The 12,166-nt window shown below is 39.6% G+C and overlaps 1 protein-coding gene across 2 annotated transcripts in view; it reads left to right on the top strand.

Moving 5' to 3' along the window:
• The first annotated feature begins 229 nt into the window (after positions 1 to 229).
• fam184ab (family with sequence similarity 184 member Ab) overlaps positions 230 to 12,166 on the top strand; it is a 137,127-nt gene continuing 125,190 nt past the window's right edge. The window contains exon 1 of one of the 2 annotated variants that reach the window (XM_061929697.2): positions 230 to 903. In XM_061929697.2, coding sequence (XP_061785681.1) covers positions 730 to 903 — 174 coding nt within the window. In that variant the 5' untranslated portion in view covers positions 230 to 729. The remainder of the gene's footprint in view (positions 904 to 12,166) is intronic. The other variant, XM_061929698.2, reaches the window with a different exon arrangement.

Genomic DNA, 12,166 nt, shown 5'->3' with positions numbered 1-12,166 from the left:
TGACATTAATTGTAAAGACTTATATTATTGAATTAATACATTCAGCAATAATATTCCTAGTATTGACAAAAACAAAAATAATATTTTTTATGTGCACGTGTGTGCTGACAATTTGAGGGTGTGGGAGGAGTCTAAAAACCGTACAGTGTGTCCAAAATGATTCAGTGTCTCTCGTATGCTGATAGTTTTCGTTTGTCCGACAGTACGCGAAGGCACCGCCGCTCCCACTGCCCATGAACGCACCACAGAGTGTTGAGGTGATCCATGGCAACAGCGGCTCTCCGACCATCGCGCCCATCGCACACCTCCATGTAGTCGCGGAGCACCGAGGGGGACCAATCCGGCTCGTCGCCTCCCGATTTGGGCTCCAAGGTGACCGACGAGGGAGCCAGACGGAGGTGGTCCGACTTCCGGTGCACGTCGGCGGCAGGTGAAGCTGACTGTGCCCGCACCTCGGAGCGCTGAGGGCGGCCTCGCTCAGGATGGTCTTCGCTAACATCTCTGGATCTTAAAATTCAACACATCACCTTTTTTTTAAATCTTCTCTCATCAGGACCAAAATCAATATGGAACATTTTGAACACTTTGCTCGCTCACGTATAATGCGTGAATTTTTTGGATTGGTTTGAGTATCAATCCGTGCTTTTTAGTGCACTCAAGTCTCTTTTTTGAATTTTTCAATTATTAAAGCTCGCATCTCCATCAAGCATCTGAAGCATCGTCGTGAAGATGGCGACTGGGTCGGGTTGGCAGCAATATTACTGCCCTGCCGGTCAAGGGAAATATACTTCATCATCTTCATCTTCCTCCACGTCCTCATCCTCCTTCCAGTCCGGCCTGGCCATGGAATATACCCAAGACCTGCACCTGAAGATGAGCAAGAAGATCGCCCAGCTGACCAAGGTAAGTCGCAGATGTTAGGCGGCCTATTGCGTCCCTCAGCATCCCGGAGAAGCCAAGCAAACCTCTGCTGGCAGCGCCGCACATCTGGGCTCCGGACTCCGTTCTAAAATGCGCATGTAAAAGACTTGACCTTTCAGTGATAGAGTTTGCTTAAAGGCACGACAATTTTTACAATTTTCCTCGAATGTAAGCAGTCTCTTGGTGCTATCGGCGCTCATAAAAAGCGTATTTCTCTAGCAGTGTTTCCATTGTATTTGCCGCTAGATTGTGGTGCTGAGCGCCAAGGAACGATAAATTAGCAAACTGCCAGAAGGATGTGGGATGCTAGTGCATCAAGTGTGTTGCTTAAAAAACACGCCGAATTTCAAAACTGCACCACATGTTGCTAGAACCGACTTGAAACATCGCATTAGGATCATTCATTGAAGCCCAGAAGATAGACGCGTCTTAAATTGTTCCATCCTCGATGGAGGTTTGGTGTACATTCTGTTAATTCCACCAAAGCGAGATGTCAGCTTCCTGAAGGTGAAAGCAGTTTGTTCAGATGCTGCATCCATCAGCAGCATGCAGGCAGCAGGTCATTAGTCACTACATTAATCACAGTGCTTATTAATCAATGCTGTGCTGCCATTTGGATTTTCAATCAGCAACTTTGATCCCAAATCTCTGCACTTGGCTGTTAATATTTGTTGCTATTCATGTTTTATTTGCTGTGTTGCTTGCCTATGCGGACACGTTGAATTCATAATTGTTGTGCTTTTTCTGAACACTGTGCTGAAAGAAAAAAAAGAATATGCTTGCTGAAATAAAATTGGCAGACACTGTATGTAACAATAATGAAGACTTCCTCCCACCTCCAAAGACATGCACCTGGGGATAGGTTGATTGGCAACACTAAATTGACCCTAGTGTGTGAATGTGAGTGTGAATGTTGTCTGTCTACTGTCCAACTGTGTTGGCCCTGTGATGAGGTTGTGGCTTGTCCAGGGTGCCCTTATGCCCATGTGCAGCTGGGGTAGGCTCCAGCACACCCGCGACCCCGTAAGGGACAAGCGGGAGAAAATGAATGGATGGATGCGTTGCTTTTGCTATAGTGACACATAGTTCAGTTCAAGACTTGGGAAAATATTCCTTAAATCAGTGCAGATCTTTCACTTGTGTTTTTGTAGTAGGTTTTATATATATTGCACTTCTGTCATATACAGGATCTTTGAAAAATGTATTTCAATAGCTCTGGTTGAGCAGGTTTTCCGTTTTCCTAGCCTTTAAGGACCTTACAGAACTTTCCACAGCAGCTTTTCTCCCCAACAACACAAAAAAGTGTTCACTTGCAGGTCGAAACGTGTTTAACACTTTAGTCACTGTGTCATTATCGCCAAGTTGGAGGTCTGGCGGCACCTCACAAACACTTCAAAGGTATCAGACACTTCATTCAGGTACAAAAAAATGCCGCTTTCCAAAGATTGTGATGCTCATTTTTGGTGTGCTGGCCCGCTTGTGCGCCCGTGTGGTGAGCCAAGCCAGTCAGCTCCAATGCTTCCTCAGCTTGCCAGGTGGCATCATTTAAATTTTAACACACTTTATTTAAAAGACGCTCACAGAAGTCCCGGAGGATCTGAAATTTCTGCGTCGGTGCTGCACTGGAACTGCTACAGTGCTTTTTTTTGTTTGCGTTTCAGAACACATATTCCCCCATCGGATGCAATGGCAATAGTCTGTTCCAGAGTCAAACTGTGGCAATCAAACAGAAACTTAAGTAGCGTTGTTGCACGTGCTCGTGACACGTGATTCCCCAGTGCACGCCTGCCGGCGACACTTCTGAGCCACATATCGTCTGCAGCCACGCTGCATCGCGTCACAGCGGAAACGGCAAATTGGCCGGCGGCACAGGCCATCTGCTCTCGCTGTCCTACGTGCCGCCATTACTGCCTTTTTGTTGCCACCAGCTATTGCCCTTTTTTCATAGCATGTTGTTTAGCAGGTTCATTTGACATTACTATATGTTCACTTTGTTTTTGGTATACTTTTTTTTTTACCTCAATAAAAGGGACCTATTTGAGCTAATCTAACGTTAGTTTAGCAGTTTTATCGCGTTTTAGGCTTACAACTTTCATTCAGTTTTGTATTAGCTTGTTGATTATTCATGGAATGTATGCCAGTAAGGTTTGATTTAGCACATAAGACACTTTTCGGAGTTTAATTGCATTATGAATTTGATTTAGCATGCAGTTATAGCTTACCTTTTGAATGAGCCTTGACCGTTACAGTAGTTTGGCAGTTTAATTTGATAAATTGTTACTCTATTTTGTGTGTGTACGTAATAAGAATGTAGGTTAGCAGGAAATGTTAAAGTCGGCACCCAAAACTAGCCGATAGTTTAGCCTTTCAGCATGAGCTTTGATTTTTTATGTGAGATTCAACATGAACAGTAGCTTAGCAGCACATGCACAGTTTTATTCAAGTTTAGCAAGCAGTTCAATTTAGCATGCTGCTTAAATTGTTTACGTGACATGAACTTAGCTTAGCAGGTAGCCTACCGTTAAAGATGACACGCAAAAGGAGCCAAGGTTAGTACTTTAGCCAGTTTGACTTAGCGAGGGCTTTGCTGTTCTACGTAAAGTCTAGCAGTTTTATTTAGCTTAAATTGGCTAGTCCAGTTAAGCACATAGCTCGTAGCTTCCTGTATTCTGAACCCTTAATTTCATGTGCATCTTAGTAGTTATTTCGTGTGAGAGTATAGCATCTAGCCTAGTGTTGGAGCTATCAATTTCATTTATAGTGTGAGCGTTTACCTGACAGATTATGTTGATTCTTCTTTTTGTGTGATAGTTGTGTCCGCCATATTGAAAGGTAGCGCCCGCAGTTCACTGTTTACACACGGATGACATAGAAACACAGTAAATATTTTGCCAAGCAGATTATTTTTCCGTCAAATAAGCTGTTTTTTTTAGCATCTTGTCAGATTTAATCACCTGTTTGTTAGTAAGTCTGTGATTTGAAGCAAAAAAGGCTGCTGTAGAGTTTTATTTCTGTGTGTTACAGACTAGTACACAGTTTGTTAGCATACCTGAAGGGGCGGAGCTTCACACAGTACAGTGTGTTGATCGGTGGATAGATAATTGTTACAAGAAAATGGAAAGTAAGAAACAAAGAACAAACAAAGGTAAATGTGCTTATGTCAGCAGAAGTATGTACAATTATAGAAAATATACTGCTCCGATAAATCAGCGGCATTTGTAGCCTCCTTCTGATGGATGTCAGTAAAAAAAACGGTGAGGTGTTGCAGTCGCCAGAGCATGACTCAGCACTCTCTCTGTTCAATCAATAAGTGGTTCTTCCTGCTTGTTTGCATTCAATATCATAGCTGACTGGATATTGCTTATTGTCATTATTACCAGAGTCGTGCATAAAGAGAGTATGGCCAACCAAACAACCGGCGCCATGACTGCTACCAAGGCCGTGTGACGAAATAAACCAAATAGTTCTAAACATACTCCAGCTCATAAAATTACAATAAAATGTGCTTTTATTTCGTGAAAGTATAATTTTGCGGCTGTATTTGACGCACTCTGCTGCTACATTCCTGCGGTGTTTCGTGACCAGCAGGCACTCTAACACGACCCAATAATAAAAAGAATACAAAGAACGACCAAAAAATATCTTATTACCCTCATTTTGCCAAAGTCTTCATTAGATTTGGACCAACAATCACAGAAATTGTGACTTTTGTGTGAAGTATGTCAAGTGAGCAAGCCAAAGTGATATGCGTTAAGGTCAGGGCCGGCCCGTGGCATAGGCCGTATAGGCAAATGCTAAGGGCGCTGTCCATCAGGGGGCGCCACGCCAGTGCCACAAATATTGGAGAAAAAAAAAAAAAGTTGGTACTATTATTTCTAAATACAAAAAATAATCCCACGTTAATTAAAATGCAAAGTAAAGCCTATATAATAGAAATATTATTTGTTACAATATTACGCACGGTGCGCCCCCTCCCTTCCCGTATCATGACTGTTTTTGGACGTCACCACATCAAAAAATCAACACAAGATGTCAAAACGGCCAAAACTGTCAGGTGCCCAGGGAAGAAAAAAGAGAAAAGAAGAGGAGGAGAAACGAGAAAAAGACAGAGGTAGCAGGTAGGTAACGTTAGCCTACATGAAATTATTTGTCTGTTACAGAATGTGATAGTAACCTGGCTTTTTAGCATTAAGCTAATGTTACATGATTCGGCAATTGCTAATCAATAAGTAGCTAGTTCTGTTTTAACGTCGGGTTAATATTGTGGAGGGGGCTAAATTGTTATGGAAAATAATAATGCAACGTTAGGTAATTACAGTACTCCCACCTTACATTCCTCAGGGACATTTGTATTAGATCTTTTAAGCAGGTGTTATTGCCTTCTGGTTAGCTAATGTTTGCCCTGCAGGTAATAGTCACTTTTCCACCCCTTTATATATTAGGTATAGTTGTAAGCCTAGTTGTTAAAGTGCACATCATTAATGTTAATCAAGCAATATGTATGTAAAAAATATTGTATTTCATTTATTCATTTTTAATTTTTTGCATTCATTTATTTATTCATATTTTTTTTATCTTGTTAACTATTCTGATTGTTAATTTGCTTTCTTTAAGTAAAAAAAAAAGGTCAAAGACAAAGCTATTCGGTTTCTTGTGAGTATATACACTTCACTGCCGATGTGGGGGGGCGCCACCTAAAATCTTGCCTAGGGCGCCAGATTGGTTAGGGTCATAAGTGCATTGAATAACCTAAACATGACTGAATGCAGACAAAAACCCAAATGAGTGATCCCATGTAATGGCAGGTTTGGACATCAACTGCTCGGTTTCAGACTCTGAGGATGAGGGCGAATGGGAACAAAAGGATAACTCTACCCATAATGTGCTGAGTGAGACAGACCCTGACAGTAATTTTCTTAGTACAGTAATGAGCAATTGTAAGTATTACGAAGATCCGCAGGAGATTGATAACATCAAAGCTATCAGTATTACACATGCACAGTAGAAATCTAAATGCAAACTCTTTGCATATTCAAAACTATGTCCTGCATCTTAACTTTTCTTTTGACAGCATGGCATTTTCTTAAACTTGCTTGCAAGATGAAATAAACAATACAGACTTTATATTGGAAAATGATATCTGTTATAAAATGGGGGTGGAGTAGCTCTCTTTGTACTCCAAAATGTCAAACACAAACTAATTTAAAAAATGTCAGTAGCTCATAAGATTATGGAAAGCATCACAGTGGAAATAGAAATGAAAAAATTAAGAATATACAGGTGAGCTGCATTTACAGAGCACCTGGTTCAAATATTGACCTCTTTACGGAAGCTCTGGAAAAAATATATTCTATTGATAAACCGAAAGGTGTGATTATGTGTGGTGACTTTATTATTGATATGTTGAATGCAAAATATAATAGGACCATTGAACACTTCATTAAAATAATGTAGAGTATGATGCTACACCCCAAAATTACCAAACCAACAAGAGTTACTCTACATAGTGCTACCATAATAGGTAATTTTTTTCACTAATATTTTCAAGACCAAAACACTTGGTGGAATACTAATAAATAACATTACAGACCACCTGCCAATGTTTGTTTGTTTTTAAGTTGGAGATGACAGAAAACGGCAAACGCCAACCACGTAAAGGAGGAAAATAACAAATGAAACCTTAACTGCGCTCAAGCAAGCAATAGTTTAGAGACCAAAATTGGGAGACAACACTAAATGCAAATGATGTAGACAATACGTATAATAACTTCATGACTGTTTTCAATCATACCTATATGTGCATTGCCCTCTGGTAATATTCAACCATAAGAAAAAAAATGCACAAACTCTGGATGACGAGGGGTTTGAGAGGAATACTCTTTACAAAAAAATATTGTATAAAAGTATTGAATCTGAAAATAGGCACAAAGAGAACAAAATTAAATTAACTGATATAATAAAGAAATGCAAAAGAGAATATTATAGAATCTTGCGTGAAAGTAACAAATCTTACATAAAAGGTTTCTGGAAAGTATTAAACAAAAATAATTGGGACCAAGCCCAAAATGAAAGGTTTTGCAGATCACTACACTCATGGCAACGAGACTCTCATCAACTGACAAGAAGTAGCTGGTGGCTTCAATAAATACTTTGTCGAAATTGGGCCTGAATTAGCTAAAACAATTGCTCCATCTACCAATCTCCATGACCAGCTGTCATCTGGGGAAATCCAAATTCTGACTCCTTCTTTCTCACCCCTGTTGATGAAAAATAGATTGTGCAGGTTGTGGGAACATTTAAGAATAAAACACCAAAAGACTGGAGATACAAGTTATACATGAAATAATTAAGCCTATAAAGCGCATTTGTAACTTACCTTTTGTAAATGGCAAATTTCCATCCAAAATGAAAAATAGCCAAGTCCTTCCCTTCCAGTTGTCAAAAATGGTGATAGACACTCTTTTGTAAATTACAGACCGATTTCTCTCTTGCCACAAATATCAAACATTTTTGAAAAACTCTTTGCGGAACATTCAAACAACTACATGAATAAAAACAAATTGTTACATGAAAGCCAATATGGCTTTAGAGAAAATCGCTCCACAATACTTGCAGTCATGGACTTGTACGTTGGGGAGGTTAGTAACAGTATTGGGAAAAAAAGAATATTCTCTTGCAGTGTTTATAGACTTAAAAAAAAACATTTGACACGATTGACCACACAATCTTGATCCTGAAATTTGGTAAACTAGGAATCAGAGGCTGTCTATTACAGTGGTTGAAATCGTACCTATCTAAAGGACAACAGTTCGTCCACTCGGGAGAGTGTGACTCCTCCCTGAGGGGCATTATGTGTGGTGTCCCCCAGGGTTCGGCCCAATTCTTTTTCTCTCGTATATAAATGACCGGTGTTTCATCTCCAAAAGGCTCAAGTTAGTATTATTTGCAGATGACACAACAATTCTGTCCTCGGGGGGGGGGGGGCAATAGCTTAAAATCATGGTTATAGTAAATCAAAGGATTGTTACTGAACCTAAACTGACAATAAATGACGACATTATAGAACACGTTGAAAAATACAACTTTCTTTGTGTCACGTATGATCATAAACTCTGCTGGAAGCTCCAACTGACATGTGTTGAAAACAAGATGGCTAAACCAGTTTCAGTCATGAGAAAATCAAAGCACATGTTGAATGAAAAAATGCTTTTCACTGTTTATTGTACTCTTGTCTTGCCATATATGAGCTACTCTGTAGAGATCTGGGGTAATATTTATAAAAAACAATCTTAATGACATATCTATTATGCAAAAAAAGCTAAGAGTACAAGGTATTTGGAACACACAAACCTTCTTTTTAGTCAAATCTAAAATAATGGAATTTGAAGACCTAATATCATTAAAAACCCTACAAATAATGTATAAAGTAAGAAATAATTTGCTTTTAATTAATATCCTCAAAATGTTCAAAAATAGAGACTGTAAATACAACCTAAGAGGACAAATGAACTTCAGGAAACTGCATGTTCGTAGTACCCTAAAGAGCATTACACGGCATGGTGATGACCTGTGGAATGAACTTGAAGAGGGTCTAAAAAGTATCCCCAAATGTCCCGACTCTTAACTTTAAAAGATCGTATAAGATAAGTTTACTTGGACAATGTGCCAATGAAGAGCGGGATCAAAATTAACATGATTGCACTGGAAAAACTGGTATCCTCATGAAATACTGTTATTATGATCATGATGATGATGACTTATATAAGTATCACTTTGACTCAGGTACCTCTGTAATGTATTAACTTCAATTTGACAACATTTTGTATAGTAAGCTCTTCTGTGCACACACACGCACACACACATTTCTCTATGCAGGATCCATTTGCATGCAAACGCACAGGAAGTGTATGAGAATGCACATGGATGTACACTACACAGTCAGTTATTGTAAATCTGATATTGATTTCTGTAAAAACTTGTGGTATTCATGGTGTATGCAAGAAATGAACAGCTGTAATGAAATGTGACTATATCAAAAAGTGGTAGGCGATTATAAGTAGTTTTACTTCTATTTACTCCTTTTGAGCTCATTGTGCTTCCGTGTACACCCAACATTCTTGTTGCTTATGCTGAGTAAGGATATATATGTATTGATTTGATCTTTTAGCTCAAATAAATCATCTGAACTGGGGTGGTTGCCTCCAATGTATTTGTAATCACTGTATGTATCACTCATGTATTATTCTAACTGATCTTTCTTTTTTCTAACATGCTAAGTGAATAAGTGTACGTTTGTTCTTATTCCCCCATATCTCTGCACAATAACTCAGACATGGTTACACTTGTCAGCAGTAGAGAATATGCAGTGATTTTTGGTCCAGAACATATTTTGCTTTATACATTATTGAAGTATTTCTTGCCACTTGATCATTTTCAATTGATTTTCTCATTTGTTATTACACCCAAAATTTGGTTTATTTTACTCTTTCTCCGTCTATTTGTATTTGTGTTTGACCTTCTCTTCTACTTTTACCAAATATCATGATATTAGTTTTACTGAGATTCAAACATAGTCTGTTTTCGTCAAACCATCTCTTTAATTTGTTAATTTCCTCTGTTATTATTTGTATTACCTTCTGTGTGTTCTGTCCTGAACAAAACACAGACTTTGTGTCGGTGGCTCTCCAGTGTTGATGGCGAACCTTCACTTCCCATACTTGTTTTCGTTCTGGATTATTGGAAAGCTTTCCACAATTCTTGTGAGTGGAACCGCCCCATGCTGCAAAACAGGGCCTTTATACACGTCGAAAAACTAACGAGGCAGCATTGCAAACACATTGCATTATCTCAAAGTTAATAGCAGTCATGGCGCCCTGTAGTCACATGAGGGCCTTTTGACCAATCATTGAGGAGATCGCCTGAAACCGAGTTGACCCTACTGTCTTAATACTCGACTCTGGTTTTTACAGTTTAACTTTGCACAGTTTGAAGACAAGCAAAGTGATACTATTGCACTTTTTCTACTAGTGCCTCAACATTAGCTTCATGCTAACACTATGAAACTATCGACAAACCCCCCTCAGGTCGCACAATTCAGATTTTGAGCAAAAACACAATGCTATCGGAGGGTTACCTCTATGTTGCTTTTTTTCGTCTTTTTGCGTGACATTTTCACGTCACTTCTTTTTACGCTTGTATAAATGAGAAAATGTTGACTTGTTCACTTAATGAAGGTATTCTGATGGCCACAGCTTGACCCTGGAACAGATTCATTTCTATTTCCACGACTTCCTGCGGGAGTTGAATGTTAATAAAGTCGGTCAGCTGTAGGATGGGACGATGATCATTGTGGAAGGGAAGCGTTAGGAACAACACAACGCTGCTTCCTTTGATAAGTGCATGGCTTGTACACACACACACACACACACACACACACACACACACACATTCCATTAGCGCCGACATCAGTCAGTTTGTGTGTGTGGTAGCCTGCAGCCTGCATGTTTTGTGTGTTAGCTTTCGTCGTATGTTGCATTTCATCGGGCACGGCGGGGGCAAGAAGACCTGGTTAGCAAAAATGTCAGTCCTGAGATAAACCTCCTGCACTGCAAGCGGGTTGGGGGGGGTCACATGGTCTTAAGTCACGTCGCAGCCATGATGCTGAACGCTGGTTTGTGTAATGGACTACGAACTAAAAGAAATCTGCACAGTGGCTGTATTCAATTCATTTTTGAAACTTTACAGTGCAACCGGATGATGATCTAATTAAAGAAGCTGTTCCAGATACAATGCTGTGATGTTAAGAATATGAGGATGTTGTTAAATATTCATCTGTGTTGACCACAAGTGCTGGTTAAGGGGCTTTGTCTTCTAGCAAGTAGAACACAACTCACTGCTGTTGGCATGGAAACAGTGTCACACTTTTGTGGCAGAGGCGGCCCCTTTGATCGTTCTCCTTAACTAGGTTCATCAACGACACATTGATTGATTAGGGCCCTAAAGCGAGGATGGTATTGTCAACGTAATGATGTAACAGTTGAATTAGCGAAAGGGCTATGACGCGTTTGCAAAAGGTGAGTGAAAGACATGAAAAACAAGACCAATATGTTTACAACGACAAACAAAGTTTTATGTTGCTTCTTTTTGTGTGTTTTTGGACCTGCCACTGAGTGCTTTTGAATGGGGGAAGGGCCCACAGAGGGACTACCAGGCAGAGCCGCCAAAAGTCTCTACTGGATTTGTCGCAAGTCGCTTTAAAAACGAGGGTATCTAGAGGGCTCGAATTACCTTCTAAATATAGCAACAAAGCAGCTAAGTTTGAAACACTGATTCTTCTTGCTGTCTCTTTTTATTCTCTGGCAGACCAGGTTTACTGGTGCTATAATGTGTTTATGAGTGAGGTCGAACAGATAACGGCTAATCTATTTGAGGCGGGCCTCTAAAAACTGTATATGCAATTTTTTTTATCTGAGTTTTTGAATTATATGTTTTACAGTACATCCGGAAAGTATTCACAGCACTTACTTTTTCCACATTTTGTTATGTTACAGCCTTATTCCAAAATGGAATAAATTCATTGTTGTCCTCAAAATTCTACATACAATACCCCATAATGACAATATGAAAAGTTTTTTTTTCTTTTTTTTTTTGCACATTTATTAAAACTAAGAAAACCACATTCACAAAAGTATTCACAGCCTTTGCTCAATAATTTGTTGATGCGCCTTTGGCAGCAATTACAGCCTCTAGTCTTTTTGAAAACAATGGCACAAGCTTGTCACGCCTATCTTTTGGCAGTTTTGCTTATTCCTCTTTGTAGCACCTCTCAAGCTCCATCAGGTAGGATGGGAAGTTTTGGTTTTCACCCAGGATGTCTCTGTACATTGCTGCATTCATCTTAGTCTAGTCAGGGAGGTGACCAGGAACCAGCTGGTCACTCTGTCAGAGCAACAGCATATTTCTGTGAGAACCTTCCAGAAAGACAACCTTCTCTGCAGCAATCTGCCACTCAGGCCTGTATGGAATAGTGGCGAGACGGATGCCATTTCTTAGTACAAACCCCGTTTCCATATGAGTTGGGAAATTGTGTTGGATGTAAATATAAACGGAATACAATGATAATTAACTTAGAATTTAATGGCTGCAACACGTGCCAAAGTAGTTGGGAAAGGGCATGTTCACCACTGTGTTACATCACCTTTTCTTTTAACAACACTCAATAAACGATTGGGAACTGAGGAAACTA

This window comes from Nerophis lumbriciformis, linkage group LG34 (genome assembly GCF_033978685.3).
Source record: "Nerophis lumbriciformis linkage group LG34, RoL_Nlum_v2.1, whole genome shotgun sequence".
NCBI lineage: Eukaryota > Metazoa > Chordata > Actinopteri > Syngnathiformes > Syngnathidae > Nerophis > Nerophis lumbriciformis.
Note: the sequence above shows the minus strand (reverse complement) of the source record. Positions and strands in the feature narration are given on the sequence as shown.